This window comes from Empidonax traillii, unplaced genomic scaffold (genome assembly GCF_003031625.1).
Source record: "Empidonax traillii isolate 1590-97213 ecotype Southwest subspecies unplaced genomic scaffold, ASM303162v1 scaffold22:size5013007, whole genome shotgun sequence".
NCBI lineage: Eukaryota > Metazoa > Chordata > Aves > Passeriformes > Tyrannidae > Empidonax > Empidonax traillii.
This window is the reverse complement of record NW_020955215.1, coordinates 1075407-1095796: the sequence shown is the minus strand read 5'-3', so window position 1 is coordinate 1095796 and position 20390 is coordinate 1075407. Positions and strand designations below refer to the sequence as shown.

The window sequence follows — 20390 nt, the reverse complement described above, 5'->3', positions numbered from 1 at the left end:
CTGTGGTGTTTTTAAAAACAAGACAGTGTTATTCTGCAGGTCAGCCAGAAATCTGTGTGGGATTCTGCAGCTTGCCATACTAGGAATTACCTAAGGGTCCTACTGGTCCCCTTTGTCCTTAAAAATAATTTTCACACTTTAGGACATCCCAGAGGTGCACAGTCATGTATCTGACATTTGCCTGTTGCTTTGCTTGCAACCTTGCCTCCTCCTACATATCCACTCATGTTTTCCTTTAGACCTCAGCCTGCATCCCGGCTGCTCTCCTGTAATAACCTTCTGTTCCAGACCCCCCTGCATTCCCCATGTTTCATGAGCTCTCACAGCTGGAATTATTCCACTTTTTGTTTCTTTTCCTTCCTTCTTTAATGGTTGGGCCTGACTCAAACTGTGACCTCACGGAGCCAAACGCAGATCATTCCTGACATAAAACCCCATTAAATATAAATAAATGCCTGCCTTCCATATGTATTAGAACTGTGATGGTAAAGGAACATTGTGGTGCAGCTTCTGTGCTGACCTAGAGCCCAGTGCTGGTGCTGCCTTTCTTTTGTCACAAGTCCTCAAGGCTGCGTGTGTTGGGGTCAGGCCCCAGGCGATGCCAGGTGTGTGTGACTCACACTCAGCACTACAGAGCTGTGCAGATGAACTAATTTTTTTTTCCTATTCCCCACCCCCTTGAACTGCTGTACTGAAATCAGATTTTCCTACCATATGATGCAAAATCTTCGTGTTGGACGGGTTTTGTGTTTGTGGTGTGACATCTCCTGTCAGCTGAGCTGTTCTGGATTGAAATAACCCAACTCTGTGGTGGTCATTTTCCTTGAAAAGTCACCCTGTGTCATGCTCTGGGGGATAGCAAGGAGGGGTGCACAGAGGGAGGAGTTGGACTTGTCCCCTAAAAATACCAACTTTGCCTCAGGCTGGTGCTCTGGTTTTAGAAGCCCCGTTCTGCTGGAATGCCAAATGTCCTGCTAAAGCCATATTTCCTGCAGCTCCTCGTTTCACTGACCTCACTAAATGCTCATATCTCTGTTATAAATACTCATGGAAATGAGCTTTAGTTATTGCTGCCTTCACTCACTGTTAATGAATTGTTTGTTCCTTTGCCACTGTGAATCCCTGCTGAGCTGCTGATGCTCTTATGTTACTTTTTTGGTCTGTTATTTTGCCCATGGGGGATAGTGCTGTGTGGGAGAAGAGACGTGACAAGGAACATGTAGTGTGGCACTGGTTGCCTTCTGTGCCAGTTGTGTTGCATTTCTGTAATATATATACACCACAGAATCCCCGAATCAGGCTAGAAAAGACCTCCCAGATCATCAAGTCCAATCTGTGACCAATCCCCACTTTGTCACCCAGCCCAGAGCACGGAGTGCCACGTCCAGTCGTTCCTCGAACACCTCCAGGATGGGGACTCCACCCCCTCCCTGGGCAGCCCCTTCCACTGCCTGACAACCCTTTCAGTGAAGAAATTCTTCCTGATCTCCAACGTGAACCTCTCCTGGCACAGCTTGAGGCCCTTTCCTCTCATTCTGTTCCCTGGAAGCAGAGCCTGACCCCCACCTGGCTCCCCCCTCCTGTCAGGGAGTTGCAGAGAGTGAGAAGGTCCCCCCTGAGCCTTCTTTTCTCCAGGCTGAGCCCCTCCAGCTCCCTCAGCTGCTCCTCACAGGACTGACTTTCCAGACCCTTCCCCAGCTCACTTGTCCTTCCCTGGACACTCTCCAGCCCCTCAATGTCTTTTTTGTCATTGAGGGGCCCAGGGCTGGACACAGCTCTCGAGGTGCCTCAGCAGTGCCCATCACAGAGGGTCAATCACTGCCCTGGTCCTGTTGGCCGCATTCATTTTTGATACAAAAACATATGATTTAAGCTCAATACTGAGTTAGTACAAACCACCTGCTCCTGAGGAGGCAGCAGTCAAATGCCACAGGATGGGAAAAAACTCCCAGGGTGCCACCCCAGCCCGGGCACTGCACCGGGCAGTGTTCACATGGAAAATATGATACACAATAACGTAACCTAATAATGTTAACAGCCAAGTTCTAATTACACAGGACTTGGCATTTCTTAACTCCCACATTTTTTTACTTCGTAACTGTGATGCTCTTTTAATTCGGTCTTGTACATTGTGTAGGATTAGGTGGTTCTGAGAATAACAACATCGGGTTGCGGGAAGGGCACAAGATACCGAGCTTATCTCCTGACAAGGGCCTGCCTAGGAAAAAATGGGAATTTTTCCATCAACTAGAAGCCAAGAGAGAGAGAGGAATCCCAAAGCAATGAGCCAGTGTAGCAGGGTATCGGAGAAGTATTTTGTATTGTTGGTCTTTTCCAGCCTAAATGACTCTGGGATTCTTTTTCCACAGAGACTCTTGAGACCGCTGTTGTCATGGTATTGAACCCTTCAAATGTATTTTCCTTCAATTTCTCAGGGAGGCAAGTTTGGCATTGTCCCCATTTCACAGATAAGGGAACTGAGGCAATGTTTTGCAAAGTCTGTCTCTGGTGCCCCCTGATTTTTGATCCTCGAAGCCATGGTACCTTTGATTTGATGTGTCAGAATATTTCTGTGTTTTTCTAGCACTTAAGAAGTGAAGTGGGCTGCTATGTTAAGCAGGAGATTAATTTTTTCCCTAACTCTATTCTTGAAAATGATTCTTTGTTTTTACTGGTGTTTAAATAATTCAACCCAAGACACCTTGTGTGGAAAACTTCGGCCCACTAAGAGTTAAATTGGCTTCTGTGAGAAGCCTTTGTCATGGAAAGTGTTAGACAGGCTGAGCTGTGGGTGTCCGTTTGCAAATGCTGAATCTTGTGGAACAGGGAAAAGACTACAAGGCAGTGGTATTTATAGGAGAAAGCAGTAGTAGGAAGATATGAACAAGACAGAGCTTCTAGAAAGCTGAGTTAGGTGGAGTTTAGCCTGAAAAGGAACAGAATTCTTGCCGTAGGAGCTGGGATTTAGGAATGGCTCAGGCTGTGATGAGTTCAGGATAGCACTAATTTATTCCACTGTAGGGAATGGTTTTTCTGAATGATTTTTCATGTAATTCCATTCCCAGTACTGTTACCCAGTTCTTCCTGTGCTTCCAGAAAATACCCCAGCAGTAGAATCCTTCCCCCAGTTTAAGCAGTGTAAAAGTTTCCCTCATCACTGACAAACGTGTTTCCTCTGCAATTTCAGATATGTGCCATCATTGGAGGAACGTTTACTGTAGCTGGGATCCTCGACTCCTGCATTTTCACAGCATCAGAGGCCTGGAAGAAGATCCAGCTGGGAAAAATGCAGTAGCAGTGAAACTCTACCCTCGTCTCCCAGGACAGGAGAAAAGATAGAGAAATCTACCACTACCTGTTTTTGTCTTTATTTTCTATTTGATTGAATCAGTATGTTTTTCTCTAATCAGGCTGTTCAGTGAAGATGTCTTCAACAAATCAAAGAAATCTCCATGCATTTCAGAGCTCTGAGAGGGAAAAATCAGTGGAATCAGGGTGTGGATTTCGATTTCCTCCCCCCAGAAAGAGAGGTTGAAATGCCATATATGAAATACACCGTCAGCTCTAAATAAGGACAACAGTGTGTTCTCTGGGAGGTTCCTATGGCAGTGTACAAACTAGGTAGTAGATTGCAAAGAGTTGAACTGTCTTGTGGCACTTTCTGGAGTTCTGTTGGATTTGCATGATTAGACAATCGACTTTTGTATAGGGCAAAATTATACAGTAGGAAGAAATTCCACCCATGGTGCCAAAAAGGTGATGTATCTGTTGGTGAGGAATGGAAAGTGTTAGTCCCCATGGCAAACTTAAGAAACAGAGGGCAGAAATAACATCAAGAAATGTTTTTTATTGAAAGCTCAGTTGTTCAGATACAACCTTTTAATGAACTGAACAAACGAGAAGAGGAAGCCTTCTCCCAGCTAGCTTTACCTGGGTAACCTGTGATCCCAGCAGTGGAGGGCATTTCTTTTACTCTGGATTTAAGAGTGGTTTCATTTCTCCCCAGAAACTGAATATCCAGTCTTGTGTTTACAGGTGGCATGAAGTAAAAACCAAACTGAGCAACACAGTTTTATGTGGCCTTTGCTTTGAAAGGGAATTGTTGTCTTTACAGCATAAGCTTTTATTTTTTTGTTATGTTTTAAACACAGACCACCCAACAGTCTGGATTCTGCACTTCTGCTTTATTATTATTGTTGTTTTGTTGAAATGAGGTAGTATATTCCCTGTGCTCAGAAAAATGGTGCAGCCTTCTGGGTGGATGAGCACAGCTTCCTTTCTTGCTTTATGTGTGCATATTCAATACACCTGTCAAACACAGGAAATCTGACTTTCCAGGATTTAAGGTGCCTCCCTTTTCCTTAAAAGCTCAGTCAGGAATCTTTTTCTGAGCCCTGGGCTGACACTGTTCTCCCACAGGTACAGCAGTAGCAGGGCAGCATTCCCCCGGGCTGGTGCCTGCTTGGAGTTTTGTTTTATTGCTTAAAATGGTACCTGAGCTTCCCTCTCCATTCCTTCAAGCCTTGTCTTCTGGGGTCTCCAAAAAATGGAGGCGAGAGGGGAAAATACTGCCAGGTGTGACTTGCATGTCATGGTGGACATGAGTTCACTAAAATGAGACCAAATGCCCACCAGTGCTTTTTCCATGACCCCACCCGTGTTCCTTGAGTAGTAACAGTCTCCGCATGCTTTCTAAGTGTCTGAGCTGAGGACACACCAATTTTAAGTGTTCCAGGATGGATAAAAATCATAAAATAAAAATCCTTAACTCAATGCTGTAAATTCTAAGATGGTTGCAGGGTTTCTCTTTGATAATATCTAATGCCCCCCTTTTCCTGGAGGCAGACATTATGCTGTAATTATATGAATCCTTGAATATTCAGTGTTATTGTTAGAGTCAGAGGCATTTCAAAACAGTTTGAATACGTGTCTGTTGAAACTGTCTCATTGCTGTGGAAGTAGGGAAGGTGTAGCCAGTTTTATCCACGCACCAAAAAGAAGCAGCCAATCCTCTGCCCGGTAGTGACTTGGGACAAACGACGGCATTGGAATTTTTCCCTGTTCTTATTCTGGACTGATTGCTATGACTTTAGTTGTAAATTGGATTGTGTAACTTCCTGTATCTGTTCATGTATGGATAGATTTTATACATTTTTTTTCCATTTACAAAAATCAACTTGAAAATGAGATGCTTGTCTTCATTTGGGGTGTGTGTCCGTGTGCCTGTGACTGATACCCACCGGATGGCCGGGATTTTCCATGGCAATTGCCTGAAGGATTCCCTCTGATCCACTGTGACCAGTTGAAGCTTACAGCAAAAATGTGCTAGTTTTTCCTTTTGGATTTGGTGAGTCTTTGCTCACAGCTTGTGAACCCAGTGGATTACAAAGATGGGATTTTTAGTATCTGAGATGCGCATCCTTCTCCTGAGCTGGGCCAGGGGAGATCTTTGCAGTGCAGTGGATTGTACCATTCATTTTCTCAATTTTCTCCCCTGGTACAATTTCTTAGACACAAACAAGTCAAGCTGGTTGCAGATTCCTTGTGTCCCCTGGTGTGTTACTTCTGTCTTTCCCCTCATTCTCTATCTCTACTAAACTGCCTTCTGTGCAGTCCAGGCCAGTTCTCTAATCCAAACCAGTGAAATTATTTGGCTTTTTTTTTTCCAAATAATATACATGTGCCTGCTTTCTCTGCCAAAATATCCCCTGCAATAACCTCATAAATCACTTTTTTTCTTGCCAGATGTGAAAACCAAATTGTATTCAAGTTCTGGCAGAACTTGGCTAAAGAAACAGTCTGTACCTTGGTTCTCTAAACCAGGTCTAAGCCTTTGAGTGCTGCCAAGCCAAGACCACCTTCTGGGGCTGTTGGAAGTTGTGAAGAGCTTGTCCTTCAGACGTGGGTCACACAATGGTACTGCATCATGTGTTTACAGAAGAATCTGCTCTTCATCTCTCCAAATGTGAAAATGAGGCAGTTTTACTGCCCCTACCTACACATCTCACTAGATTTCACTTTTATTTTCAACTTTCTAGAGACAAAACGAGCTTAGTTATGCTTTTAAACATCATTGCAAACAAAACCAATTTCAGGTCATAGTGGAAGGAAACAATTGATCATAGGTGCTCATCCCTGTTCCTGACTTTGCTCTTTCAAGTCAGTCTTTTTAAAGAAATATTTGGATTTCCAAGAAAGACATCCCTGTGGGAGGTAAAATATTTGGAACTTCCAGTTTAAATTAATTTAATTTCATTTAAATTCTCTCTAACTCTAGACTCCATCCCACGGTGAGAACTTGAGGCATAGGATCGTTTGCAGTGGTGGAGATAAGACTCTTAGCTCTATGAAAAGAGTGCTTAGGTGTGTTCTAGGCAGTATTGGACTGCTGAAGATGATTTTTTAAAGAAAATAAAACTTAAACAGGGTACGAAAAATTGGAAGAGATGCACTTGTGAATGTTCAATCTGGTTTCTCAAATACTTGCATTCAGCTGCTGTGCTGTAAAAAGTGAAATCCACAGTTTTGATGGCCAGTCATCAATTCCTGAACATTTCTCATTTCAAGTCGTTCTTTGTTTATGTGACACACAGAGTGTTGGGGCTGTCAATGACTGTGATGAGTCTCTGCTTTAGAATAGTCCTTTGAAGTTGCAGACTGAGGATGTCAGTGAGTTGTTTCCCCTTAGAAGGAGGGAAAAGGGGACAGGGGAGGAGGACTCAGCCCTGCAGTGTGTTACAGTGATGTTCAAAGCACAAGTCTTTTGCATTTCTACAATGGAGACTATTGAGGAGTTCTGGCATTGTTTTTTTTTTTTTTAATTTGCAATCTTATGTTAATAAAATATTAGCCTTTTTATTTCTGTGATTAAAAATAAAACTCTTACGTGTTTTGATTGGCTTCTCGTTGCACTACTATTGCAAAATCAATCTAAAGGGGCTTTTTTCTTTTGTTTTTAATTATGATTTCAGTGAACTGAGTGTTATCACACGGTGAAATCACTGTAAGCTGGGTCACTGTGGTGAAAGTTATCACAAGACTCTTTTGTAACAGGCCCTGAGTCATGTCTGGACATTCAGTGCTTGGTTTTGTACTGTACCAAGTGTCCTAACCTCCCTTTCCTGATGAAAGGTGAGTGGACTGTGCTTGGGACTTGCTGGGTTTGGCTTTAGTCATTGTGCCCCTTGGTATATGAAATAACCAGATTTTTGTTCCCTCCCCTCCTTTAGTGTCCATGTAGCCTTGCTTCGTAAGTATTTGGAAATAAGTGTCTGAGGCAATTGTTAAAGATTAAGTAGTAAAGGGTAACATCACAGTGAATTTGGGCTCGAGATATCTGCACCATCTTAAGGAACCAGTTTCCTTTGTGTTCTGGTGTTGCTGACTCATGTTGGCGTCAGCTGTACAACATCTTTGTGAAGGAAGAGATCCTGCCTGCTTCCAGTGACTGGAACACAGACTTCCAGAGCTGGTGGGATGGTGCTGAAGGTTCCTTACTCTATAAATGATGAGTAAAGGCTCTGGGGAAGGTGTTTGTCCAAACCTCAGCCTGCTGCAACTCAACAGTCCAGAACTTTTCCAGCCTCTATTTATAAAGTCCAAACCCAACCAAGTGTCTGTGCTGCATCTCCTCCAATTGATTTGTTCATTTCTACCAATTTTCTTCGAGAACAAATAATCTGTGCCCTAAAAATACGTACTAGGGCCACATCTATCTGAAAGGCAAGTGGTTTGTGCAGGTAAGGTGGTTTATGGAGGCAGGGATGAGGTGACAGGTGACACAGGTGCAGGATCAAGGGCTGGGCAGAAGCTGGTGTCCCTTTGGGCTGAGGGACATGGGGCTGGGGTCACTGAGGGAGCTGGGCTGGGCTGGAGAGGAGGCACCAGGAGATGTTCCTGTTTTCCTCCACGTCCAGGTAGGGGCTGGACATGGAGAGAAGTAACTGCTGCTGAATAGCCCAGATGGACAGGAGGGGATACACAGGTGGGTACCAGAGATGATGCTCAGGTGGGCATGGGGGGGGATCCCTGGGTGGGCACTGTGAGGTGATGCTCAGGTGTGTACCAGGGAATGATGTCACGGTTGGTACCAGGTCGGTATGGGGGATGATGCCCGGGTCTGTCCCGGGGCCTGTCCGGGGCTCTGTCCTCCCCCCGTGTGGCCTCCCGGCCGCCAGGGGGCGCTGGCGGCTCCGCCCGGCGCAGGGGTCTCGCTGTCCCTTTCCCGGAACCGGAAGCGCTTCTGGCTCCTTTTCCGGGCGGGCGGCGCGGCGGCGGCAGCGGGTGAGGGGCCGGGTGGGACCGTCCGGGATAATCCGGGATCATCGGGGGCCATCCGGCGCCATCCCAGGCCGGGACCGCGCGCAGCGCCCTGCGGAGCCCCTGCGGGGGAGTGGGAGGGAGCGGGAAGGGGTCCGATTCGCCGGGGCCCGCCCGGAGCTGTGGGGCGGGTTTCCCGGGGAGAATTAGGGCTTCGGGGAGAGCTCGGGCTCTAGGAAGGGCTCGGACTCCTTCGGTTTGTGCCTTAGTTATGGATTATTAAGTTGATACAGCCCAGCTCGCACGGGAGGTGCCGATGTGCTCACTGGGAAGTTGTGGAGCTGAGCAAAATCATCCTTTCATCGAATTTATCCTTTAATTTAATTTAGCCTTTGCCAGCCTGATAAGTGGAGCTCTTGATAGGCAATCTTGCGGTGCAGTTGTTAAAATTTAGGAAAGGCCAGAAGCGTCTTGGATTTGCAGGTGTGTTACCTGCGCGCTCTGCCGAGGTGCTCTACTGGAGATGCTGGAGCAGGGCGGGTTCCCTCCGCGAGCCCCAAATATCCATCGGGTTAAAAGTGAGGGGGATGTGACTGCAGGGCAGGATCCGGGTGTCCCGAGCGCTGGGAATGATAAGGTTTGGATTAGAAGGGTCCGATGTGCACGTGTATAATAACAGCGTTGGTGTGAGTCAGGGAAGAGGCTTAAACATTTGGAGTCGAGGCTGTGAGGGTCCATTAAGCAGTGAGCGGATTAAAAATAGCTAAAAGTGCTGTTTTGTGCCCTGCCCGTGGGTGGACGGTGAAGCGCAGTGTATGTGAGTTACGAGCATCTCCCGAGCTGCTGTTCCTCTCCGTGCAGGCAAAATGAAGTTCAACCCGTTTGTGACCTCGGACCGCAGCAAGAACCGCAAGCGGCACTTCAACGCCCCCTCCCACATCCGCAGGAAAATCATGTCCTCGCCCCTGTCCAAGGAGCTGCGGCAGAAGTACAACGTGCGCTCCATGCCCATCCGCAAGGACGACGAGGTCCAGGTACCTCACTGCCCTGGGCTGCTCTGTCACACGGGAAGCTCTGTCTGGGTTTAGTTTTCAGGAGAATTTCTTCACAGAAAGGGCTGTCAGGCACTGGAAGGGGCTGCCCAGGGAGGTGGTGGAGTCCCCATCCCTGGAGGGGTTCAAGGAATGACTGGACGTGGCACTCAGTGCTCTGGGCTGGTTGACAAGGTGGAGATGGGTCACAGGTTGGACTCTGATCTCAGAGGTCTTTCCCAACCTAAATGATTCTGTCTCCATGTGTAGCCTGTGCAAAAGGGAAGGATGAGAAAAATTCACATCAGTGCTGCACCTTTGCCCTGGGTATAGCAGAAATAATCCAAGATCATCTAGTTATGACTTGAGCTTTAGTCAAGCACGTTTTGTTTCTCAAATTCACATCAGTGACAAAGATGATACAAGGAACACAAGTGTGCTGGCAGTTTTGCTGCACTTCACTTACGTGCACTGTCGTGCTGTATTAAAAGCTTTCAACAATAAAGCACAAAAAATTGTTTCTTTTTTTATAGACTATTTGCTGCCTTTGATATATAAAAGATTGGTTTGGAAATGAATCTAAGTTAAGTAGTTTTTTCTATATAAAATCCAGTGACAGTTGAAAAAAATAAGATAACTGTTCAAGTTGAAGCCTTGTGGCTGAAAAGTTACAGAGCTTCATTAGGGTTTACTGCAGGATAAAGAGGGGGCCAAGCACAGTTCTGATCCATTATATTTTAGTGATGCAGGAATTGTCAAGTCAGTCTGTGCAGCACTGGTGTCCAGTAGTGGTTTATAAGGTGTGGTGGTTGTTCAAGTGGTGTTTTTGGAGCGTGGGTCAGTGTGTTCCCTGTGCTGGCCTTCAGGTTGTGCGGGGACACTACAAAGGGCAGCAGATCGGGAAGGTGGTGCAGGTGTACAGGAAGAAATACGTGATCTACATCGAGCGTGTGCAACGCGAGAAGGCCAACGGCACCACCGTCCACGTGGGGATCCACCCCAGCAAGGTACGGTGGCACCTGGGATCTGACACCTGTGGGCAGGGCTGGGGGGCACGTACGGACACTGATGTGAGTAGAATTTGTGACCAAGTGCTGGTGCTGAGCTTGGGTCAGGACAACTCCCAGGATCAGTCCAGGCTGGGGATGCACAGATGGAGAGCAGCCCTGGGAGAAGGACTTGGGGGTGCTGGTGTGGGAGAGGCTGGACATGACCCATCCCAGAAACCTCCCCTGTGTGCGTCTGGGCTGATCCCCCAGCATGGGCAGCAGGTGAGGGGGATTCTTCCCCTCTTCCCCACTCAGGTGAGACCCCCCTGCAGAGCTGCCTTCAGCTCTGGAGGCCCAACACAGGAAGGACATGGAGCTGTTGGACCAATTCCAGAGGAGATACAAATATGATCAGAGGGATGGAGCAGCTCTGCTGTGAGGAAAGACAGAGAACTGGGATTGTCCAGCCTGGAGAAGAGAAGCTTTGGGGTGATCTAATTGTGGCCTTCCAGTACCTGAAGGGAGCCAACAAGAGAGATGAAGAGAGACTATTTCCAAAGGCCTGGAGTGACAGGACAAGGGGGAGTGGCTTCAAACTGGTAGAGAATAGGTTTAGATTAAATATTAGGAAGAATTTCTTCCCTGTTAGGGGTGGTGAGGCCCTAGCATAGATTGCCCAGAGAAGCTGTGGCTGCCCCATCCCTAGAAGTGTTCAAGGCCAGGTTGGATGGGGCTTGGAGCAACTTGGTCTAGTGGAAGGTGTCCCTGCCCATGGCAGGGGAGTGGAACAAGATGATCTTAAAGATCCCTTCCAACCCAGATCATCCTGTGATTCTATGTATAATGGAGACGCTGCAGCATTGGGTGGAATTAAACCCAAATCAAAAATAAATATTACAGTGTCATGAGTAGAGAAATGAGTTGAAACCAGTAACTTGTCTTTGTTTCTAGGGTTAGAAAACCACTAGAGATTTGGAGTCCTGCTGAAACACTTTGAAGGGCTTGATGTTTTTAAACCACAAAACAGATCATTTAGAACAGTCCTTCATCTTTGCTGTGTGGTATTTGCACTGGTTGAGGAGGTGTTAGAAATGTTTAAACAGATGCTCAGAATCAGGATTTGTTGTTGTGGGCTATTGTGAACTAAATTCTTCTGAACTTGGTTTTAGAAGTGTTGAGAGTCAATGAAAACCTGGCAAAGCCTGTTTGGATCATAACAGGAAATATTTCACACTAAACAGAACCACTCGCCAAAACCTGGTTTGAAGCAGATGAATGTAGTCTGCTTCAGCCTTGCCATGTGGGCACACATACAGAAGTGTAGGTGGAAAAAATCCAGTTGTAACAGGTTTTGTGCTGTAAATGGTTGGTGTGTTCAGCAGAGGGAGAGTAAAATTATTCCAAAACAACATCACGATTTGTGTGCAGCAACAACATCTGATGGACAAGGTGACATTGTGGTGGAGCCTGTGCACGTACTTGTTTTGTGGTGAATAGCGGTGAAAGAAATTGAATTTTTGCTGGTTCTTTATTTTTGGGAAAGTTTTTTATTAATTGGGAACCAGACCTTGATGAAGATTTGCACAAAGCTTATGGTTATTAATGCAAAAGGAGCAGAGGAGTGTTTTGTTACAGACTTGCAGTGGACTCTATGAACAGTTTGTACCCTTGCTGGGTAGAGAGTACCCTTGCTTTTCACTTTGTGCAGTGTTTTGACTGTACATTGAAAGAACTATCCATGCACTCCGATTCCTGGGTGTGCCTGGGAAAATTGTGGAACAGAGTCAATTCAGTACCTTGGTTTTACTCAAACCAAATGAGATAATCCATGGGAATAACACTTGTGTGGCAGGGCCGAGCTGCAGTACCGCTGGTCCCCCGGGTTTGCTGTCCATAACTCTGCAGGGACACTGAATTCCTTGTCCTCTCTCCAGGTGGTGATCACCAGGCTAAAGCTGGACAAGGATCGCAAGAAGATCTTGGAGCGCAAAGCCAAGTCCCGCCAGGTTGGGAAGGAGAAGGGCAAGTACAAAGAAGAAACAATCGAAAAGATGCAAGAATAGATGGTTCCTGTTTGACACCATTAAAGAACTGCTAAAACTCGACGTACTGTGTGTCTTCTCATTTAGAAAGTTTCGGTTTGGTGTGTCCTGCTCAGCCTTTAAATATTCCTTCTTATTTTGACTATGTAAGAAATACTCCCACTAAATTAAAAAGCTTTTTATGTCTTCTTTTTCCCCATAAAGGAATGTTTCAACCAAGCATAGAAAGAGCAATGCAATCCTGAAAACACAAATCTAACAGCCATCATAGTTCTGTCTCTTCCACTCCTTAGATGTGTTCATGTTTCTAAATTTTTAATTCTGTGCACTGTATATATTTAATATTTTATTGGACATTTGAAGTAAACTATTGCTGGCCATGCATCTGTAATCCTCCTAAATTATTTTTCAACTGTCTTATGAATTTGGCAGTAAAACATGACATTTTAGAGTTTTATTGAGCACGTGGCCAAACACAGGCACTGAATTTGCTGTGTGATCTCTTCAGGTCTTACATAATTGGTAGAGCTTGACAGGGGGTTTATCCCCAGTGCTTGTGAGGTAGGATTTTGACTGGTTTCAGAAGGGTAGGGTTGAAGCAGTCTCAGTGTTGTTCTGGTGCTATTTTGGATGAACTCTTCAGTAAGAGGAAGTTCTTTTTAGCAGTCTATACCTACATACTGAGAGTGGCTGCAATGTGTTGAAAACAATGCTGAACTTAAGAGAACTTAGACTGCCTCATTGAGTGGCCTTCTGACTGCTGAGACAGAGGGAAAGAAATTCATCTGCCCGCACAATGCCTGGATATGAAAAATCGGATGCTGTGAATTGAGAAAAGTTGCATTTGCACTTGGGAAGTCTTTCATGAGCCTGAAGGCAAGTGTTTGGTGGGCTGTGAATGGGTTTCTCATGCAGGCTCATGTTTGTCCCTCTAGTTCCTGCTGCTTAATAGGAGATACCTTTTCCTTGAGTCAGTGCTTGAGGAATCCCATGGGGTTCATTCGCCATTGGGACCTCTCCTGGTGTGGATCTGCCCTATGGGACCCTGTCCCATGTCCCCCAGTTTCCTGAGGAGCTCAGAACCAGCCCTTGGAGCTCTGATCCCTTTACCCAACAACCTGTTTTTCCTGGGGTCCGATTATGAACAACGAATGGAGACGTCGCAGCATCGGGTGGGCAATAAACAGGGAAAAGATGCGATGCGATGAGTAGAGCGGTGGGCGGGTAACTCCTCGCTGTTTCTGGGGCCGGAGAGGCGCCAGAGCCTTCGTTGCCCTGCCGAAACTGCTCTTTGAGGAGATCGGCGTTTCCGAAGCGCGGAACGGGCGGGTCGGCCCCGCCCTCCCCGCGGCCCCGGCGCGCCCCCGCCCCGCGCGCTCCCGCGGTGACGCGGCGGCCGCGGGTTGGTGCGGGCTGGTGCGGGCGGGGCCGCTCCGGTCCCTCAGAGCCCGGCCATGGCGTACCCCGGCCTCGCCGTGCCCATCATCGTCATGAGCGTGTTCTGGGGGGTGGTCGGCGGCGTCCTGCCCTGGCTCGTCCCCAAGGGCCCGAACCGCGGGTGAGTGAGCGGGGCGCGGCGGGCCTGGCCTGTCCGGCCCCTCGGGTGCGGGGGGAGGCCCCGGCGGAGCTTTCCCCGCAGCCCCGCGGGCTCCCCCGCAGTGTTGGCGCAGCGCGGGCGGGCCCGGGGCCGTGACCGGAGCGGCCGGAGCCGAGCGGTGCCCCCGCAACCCCACACGGGTTTGGGTTTTCCCCCGGGGCCCTGGCACGGGTTGCCCAGAGGAGCTGTGGCTGCCCCATCCCTGGGAGTGCCCCAGGCCGGGCTGGAGCAGCCTGGTCTCGTGGAAGATGTCCCTGCCCATGGCCGGGGGTTGGAGTGAGGTGATCTTAAGGATCCCTTCCGACCCAGACCCTTTTGTGAAACCTCTGCGGACACAGCGCCCTGTGTCAAGGAGGTTCGTTGTTAGTCAGGTGGCATTTGAGCAATAACTTCCTCTTTCCTTCCTTACTTGACCTTTCCTAACTTACTCCACCATCCTCTGGTTTCACGCTGGAAAAGTTGCTGTAGGAGATCTCGGTTCTGTGCTAAATGTGTGCTGCTGCCCTTGAAGCTGAGGACAACAGTGGGGCATCTAAGCAGAGGGTTTTCCTGCAGTAGTTGTGACTGCTCAGATTAAAAAGCAGACAAGTTTTTGTCTTTCTCTTTTCTCTAGGAGATAATGACTTCTTAACCTCTCTTCCTCTCTCTGACACCCCCTCTGCTCCACAGGTACCAACTGTCTTTTCTCTCGGTTGTTTATCTAAGCCCAGAGGAATATTCCTCAGCTCTGATATTTACTGCCTTGCTTTTAAGCCTTTTATGCCTGGAAACTTGTCTGTCCTCAGGAATGCCTTGGAAATATGTCTTCCAGGCATGAAAGTCTGTGAAATATGTGGGTCATGAACATGTATTGTATCATTATTCCAAAGTGTGATTATTTAAAAAGTGTGAATAGAGCACTTCTGTGTTCTGTTTCTGCAGTAATACCTTGTAGTCTGTTCACTTCCCATCTTCTTAAAAAAATTATTGCAAAGCCTGTTTCTGAATAGGATTGCTCTTTTTCTAGCAAAAGAAGTTAGTGCAAACTTTACATGACCTAAGAATTCCCATTGCCTAGGTTAAAACTCCCAATCAAAGGCTCTGGGACTCCTGGGTTCCAGGCTGTATTGGCTTTGCAGCATTCATTTGAAAGTTGACAAAGTGGATGTGTATTGATGAAAAATATTGAAGTTCCTGCATCACAAAGGGGTTGGAAGATATTGCCCTACCATAAGGTTTTGTTACTCAGTTGGGGGATGAAATACATAGAGGGAAATTCTTTTTTTCTGACTTAAAAAGAAAAAAAGAATCTTCCACTTTGCCATGAGCTGCAGAGATCACTGTTAGAAAACCTCATTTCCTTTCTTCCCATTTCAAAACCATCTGTGTGTGTAGCTGCAGTTTTACGTTTTCAATGGCAAGTGCTTGGTTCCTCCTTTTCAGCTTCACTGTGCTTTCTGACACAGTTCTCTTTCAGCAGGAAAGGGAAATCTTACACTACAGATCATTTCACGTGGCTTTGACATTTTATTTTGTATTCAATTTTTAAAACCCTCATGTATTCTAGAAAATTAAAAGTTATAATTTGACACTGAAATATAAAACTGAAAATAAACTTCTGCAAATAAAGTGTTTATTGTGTACAGTAACATCCAGTTTCAGTGATTTACTGTGCTGGCAGCCTTGGCTGTGAAATGGAGCAGGGACACTGCATCAAATTTTGCTCCTCCTCACAGTGATTTTTGTTAAATACAGCTGTAAATTTCTGTTTCCAGAGCTGTGTCAGTCTTTTTGCAGACTCTGTGCTGGGCCTCTGTAGTTTACTCAGCTGGAAGAAGTCAGAACACTCATGTTGAGTCATCCTTCATATGATCAAAGTTAACCTTGTTCTTGTTTGCTGGGATTATTTTTCCCGATGTATCTTGTGGTCAGTCACAACATGACACCTGATCAGCTGTTTCTCTCCCTCTTCTTTGCAGTGTTATCAACACAATGCTGGTGACATGTGCTGTTTGCTGCTACCTGTTGTAAGTATAAATAATGTCTTGCCTCCTGACCAAGGCCCAGTTCTGATGGGATCAAAGATTCCTTTTTTTACAGCCTCAGAACCTTCAGGAAGAAGCTTTTTGAATGTGTCGCAGAGATTTAGGCACGCGGTTTTCTTTGACAGCTCTTAGGATTCCTAGTTCTGAAGACCTCCAAAGTGCCAAAAAAAAAAAAAAAACATTTTCCCATTGGAAAACACTGAATTACAATGAACCTGAATTCCTTTTGTTGTCCTCTGACACATAACTGTGAACTGTGCTCTCTGAGGGCTCGATATTCCTCTTCTCCAGTTCACTGCCTCATTTGCTCACACGTATAATGGCAGTTGCTCAATTCTGGGATTTTTCTGATTCACAGACTGGGTTTTTTTGCCTTTTTCCTTCTTTATACCTTACACTGATTTCTGAGGTGTTACTATTTCAAACCTACTGAAGAGTTTTGCCCCTAGTTTGGTTGAATTTATTCTGGAAATCTGGTAGAGCGGTGGGTGGAAAAACTTCTGCGTGGGTTTTTTTTTTAGTGATACTTTGATATATTAAGACCATTTCTGTTTAAATGCACAGTATATTTGGAGGGTGCCTCTTTTCTGTAGCAGAGCTAGTAGCAATAACAAAGTGACTTGCTGAGAGCTCCTCATATCATGTTATTTATCAGGAGGCAAGCCAGCTGTAGCTGGAGTCTGCAAGAGAAAAAGTGTGCCTGTTCTTTTCTCTCTCTCTTTTTTTTAAAGACTTTAGAGACTTAGTTTGTAAAAGAAAGTGCTATGCAGAAATAACTTGGAAAGAATTTGTTATGGAGAGTAAATTGGTGTAAGTATGATTCAATCTTAAGGGTTAACTTGTAACAAAGATCGTTATTTAGAGTCCCATTTGAACCCGAGTAGTGTTTGTACTTTCCTGAACTATTGAGGCATTTTTTATGCTTCTCAAAGCAGCTTAATATGAATATTTAGAGAAATGCATTTGGAATCTCAAGACTTATTCTGAACTGGCAGCCAAATGTGATATTATCAGTGTTGGCATGTTCCAGGAGAGGCCTGTTTGGTTCTGGGTTGGGCTCAAGCTCGTACAGGTTTGGTTTAGTCTAATATTGTGATATTCAGGTTTTATACAGGTGAGGTATTTTTAAACTTTATTTCTTTATTTGGAGTACTTGACAGGTAAAGTCTTAAGAAATCATTCTATTGGTTAACTGTAAAAGTCCAGCAGACTTTCTGTGTTTTATATCCCTGACAGTTTTTAAGCTAAAGTTTTGCTCAGTGGACATAGAAACTTGAGAAGAGCTTTGCAGTGCAAGCAGCTCGAATTTGGGATTGAAATCTGGGAGTTTCAGTGCTGTGAAGGTCTCCTTGCCTGCACATAAAGTATGAAGCAGCCCAGCCTCACAGTAGGTCCCAAAGGCTTGGCTAAGAAAGGGCAGCTTTTTGGTCATTTTTACTTGGTTACTGCATTTAGGTTACAGTAAGTTGGGTGTTTTTGTTTTTTTTCTTAGGGGAAGGTTGAGCTTTGAGTTTGAAGTTCTCTCTTGTTTTTTTCCTACAGAAATAATATCCCACTCTTCTAAAATCCTTGAAGCTTAGGGTTTGTTTGTCTGTATGAAGAAGGACAGTTTCCTTGAAGCAGAGGCTACATGGCATCTGCAGCATCCTCTGGATTATGACGTGGAATGTGTTTGTTGTAGGATTTCTTAACTTTTGACTGAATGCTGTGAAGTCAGCATTCACTTGTAACTTCAGTGGATTTTGTACCTAAACAGATCCATTACAAATCATTATCATGTTTTATAATCTGTTCTTGCATGTCCAGTGAGGGGGTTTGTTGGTAATTTTGTAGGCTCCAACTTGTTTTCTAAATTCCCTTTGGCTTTCTCCAGTTATATCTCAGAAAAAAAGAAGCAGCAAAAAATTAGGATGTTTTAAGACTTCAGTAGTTGTACCCAACCACATAAATGACATTTGTAGTGCCTGCTTGCCAGAATGCAACAAAAAGCAGATTTTTCTTCTCATGTTCCAAGATAGAACTTGCCTCATCCCACAGTCTTTTTTTTTTTTCTCTCATTTATTCTATATAAAATAGAACAGCCCTTGTTGGAAAGGACCTTGAAAGATCATCTGGTCCAACCTTTCTTTCCTCAACCATATGGAAGTTTGTCGTTCCTGTGTCCTCTTCCTTCTGGGGGAGGAGGCACTGAAAACATTTCAGACCTTAATTTTGGTGACTAAAGAAAGACACTGATTTTTCATACCAGTCTTGAAGGAAGCCCAAAGAATGGTTTCTGAGGATTCTTTGTTGGATAATTCTTGTTGTCCCGGGTATGGTCTTCTGCATTTTTGTGTCCTTAACAGGTGGCTGGTGCTATCATCTACTTCTCTGTAGAGTTTAGAACTCTGCTGGATCTATTTTCATGCTCTTTGAGTTACCTTTCCAGTTGAAAGTAGGAAAAAAACAATATTCCGTCTTCCTTGAACACCACTGGATTGTCAAATTGTTTTTCATCGAACCAAATTCGTCCTAACAAAATTTCAAGTCCATCACATTTCAACTCAAAACTGTTTATTCTGTGTTTAGATTTAACAGTAGTAATTCTGAATAACCATATTGGTTACATGGTGTTCGTTTGGTTGTTCTGTGGAAGATATTTGCATGGGTAAGTGCCTAATTTGTGTACAGATCCTGTACCCAGCAGCCTTTTGAAGGAGAATATACAGCCCTCAGGAACCTCATAAAATACAAGGCAAAGTCTTACTGCTGCAGAAATTATAGGTTACACCATATTGGGAGGTACTGTCAAAGTCTAAATCTTCTTTGCTGTTTACAAAGCAGTTCCTGAACAGTACCATGATGTCCTAACAGAGGGCAGGGTGCTTAGAAAATGGTATTATTTGCTACTGATGCTAAGAGGATTAAAATACGGATACCCAAATTGACATTTAAACAGAGATAGCAGGACCTTAATTTGCAACATGAGCACAGACAGATGGCAGTTATGGTGGAAAGACCTTTTAAAAAATCTTTCTGGTACAACAGAAGGGACTTTAATTTCCTTGTCTGAGCTGGGTAATTAACAGTAACTGTTCTAAGTGGGATCTGGTAGAATTTAAGGGCTTGTGGGTGGCTCAAATGCCGTACCTGCTTTTAGCAGCTCCAGAACATTGCCCGTTGGATACAGAGGTTTGTCTTACTCTGAATGCTGCATTTTGTTTTGTGTTGTCCCGATGGACTATTGTATAAAGCAGCATAGCTCAAGCGAAACATGGGAAAAGCTTTTCCATGACTTACCTTGAATGCAAGGGAGTCATAGAATAACTGCTGTTTAAAATACCAGGCCCTCACAGAGCAGGAGCAGGAATGTAACTATGGCCCTAATGCCACCATGGCTCAGAGCTCGGGTATCCAGCATGGCCCCAACAAAGGCCTTTTGAAAAATGCACGGTGCTTTTCCTAAAGCCTGGTTACATAGGGTGATATTCTGAATGTGTTCCCAGCTCATTTAATTCACAGCCATGCTGGGCCTGAACTTGGGAAGCAGCGAGAGGTGAGAGATTGGTGCGTGGAGTTCCTTCCTGCTGTACCGTGAGAAAGAATAATGCGCTTTAACAGGCTTTTAGTGTTCCCACCCTCCTCCCACTTGTGTTACTTCAGGATGCTGAAGGCAGATGGCACAGCGCTCTGGCACCTTTCGATCTCTCTGTTGTATCTGAAAATTGAACCTTCACAAAATAAATTCCGTGATAATTTTAAGAGCTAATTTGCTTTTCCCTTAAGTAGATTTAAGGCATCATTGATTAACATGGTCTCAAAACACATTGTCACTGCTTTGGACAGCAGAGTAAAAACGTGTCAACCTAAAGGTTGTTGGCTGCTCTCGGAGGTGTCTTGCTGATGTTTTAATTCCGCAGAAGAGCCTGCTGCGTATTCCAAGGCTCGTGTGACTGATGGGCTGCTGCAGGATCAGCCTCTTGTTTTAACTGGAGTTCTACTCTCTGCAAAACTGAAAGGGGCATTGCAAATAAATATTTGTAAATTGTCAGAGGATTGATGTGTTTTCTTTAAGCCTGACCCACATCTTTTGCCCGTGGCTGTTCCAGGCGTTTTGCAGCCGACCTGCACTTGGTTTGCTGGTCGGAGCATCAAGGTTTGTGTGGAATTTTCCATGACTGCCTAAGCACTCTGATACATTTGTGGCAGCTCCCATTACAAAGCTGCTCTGCTTTTTCTCCTCCTTACAAAGCATTCTAGAAATAGCAGACAGATGAGCCAGTGTGTTCACTAAATGTGTTTATATAGTTAGTATTTAACATAGATTTAAATCCATGGAAGCATCCATTGCTTTCTCTGACTCTTGTAACATTTACAAAGCAAATATATCTTTTAACAGTGGAATATTTATTTCTGTTTAGCTTTCCTGGATATTTTCCACAAACTACATTCCTCTTGTTCTCAGTTCT

General features: G+C 45.2%; 3 protein-coding genes across 3 annotated transcripts in view; all 3 read left to right on the top strand.

The window, feature by feature from the left end:
- ERGIC1 (endoplasmic reticulum-golgi intermediate compartment 1) overlaps positions 1–6885 on the top strand; it is a 60426-nt gene extending 53541 nt beyond the window's left edge. The window contains exon 10 of the mRNA XM_027901342.1: positions 3188–6885. Coding sequence (XP_027757143.1) covers positions 3188–3295 — 108 coding nt within the window. The 3' untranslated portion in view covers positions 3296–6885. The remainder of the gene's footprint in view (positions 1–3187) is intronic.
- A 1352-nt stretch (positions 6886–8237) lies between these two features.
- Positions 8238–12382, top strand: RPL26L1 (ribosomal protein L26 like 1). The gene is made up of 4 exons (XM_027901333.1): positions 8238–8283; positions 9121–9293; positions 10157–10297; positions 12214–12382. The coding sequence occupies exons 2-4, from the start codon at positions 9126–9128 to the stop codon at positions 12340–12342; spliced, it is 438 nt and encodes a 145-aa protein (XP_027757134.1). The 5' UTR covers positions 8238–8283; positions 9121–9125; the 3' UTR covers positions 12343–12382.
- A 1344-nt stretch (positions 12383–13726) lies between these two features.
- Positions 13727–20390, top strand: part of ATP6V0E1 (ATPase H+ transporting V0 subunit e1) — an 11197-nt gene continuing 4533 nt past the window's right edge. The window contains exons 1-2 of the mRNA XM_027901319.1: positions 13727–13879; positions 15877–15924. Of these exons, the coding sequence (XP_027757120.1) occupies positions 13776–13879; positions 15877–15924 (152 nt within the window). The 5' untranslated portion in view covers positions 13727–13775. The remainder of the gene's footprint in view (positions 13880–15876; positions 15925–20390) is intronic.

Excerpts from the sequence above, each read along its gene's own strand:
- RPL26L1 (XM_027901333.1), top strand. The coding sequence starts at position 9,126 with ATGAAGTTCAACCCGTTTGTGACCTCGGACCGCAGCAAGAACCGCAAG. Across the intron at positions 9,294-10,156 it reads GCAAGGACGACGAGGTCCAG|GTTGTGCGGGGACACTACAA; the intron begins GTACCTCACTGC and ends GCTGGCCTTCAG. Across the intron at positions 10,298-12,213 it reads TGGGGATCCACCCCAGCAAG|GTGGTGATCACCAGGCTAAA; the intron begins GTACGGTGGCAC and ends TCCTCTCTCCAG.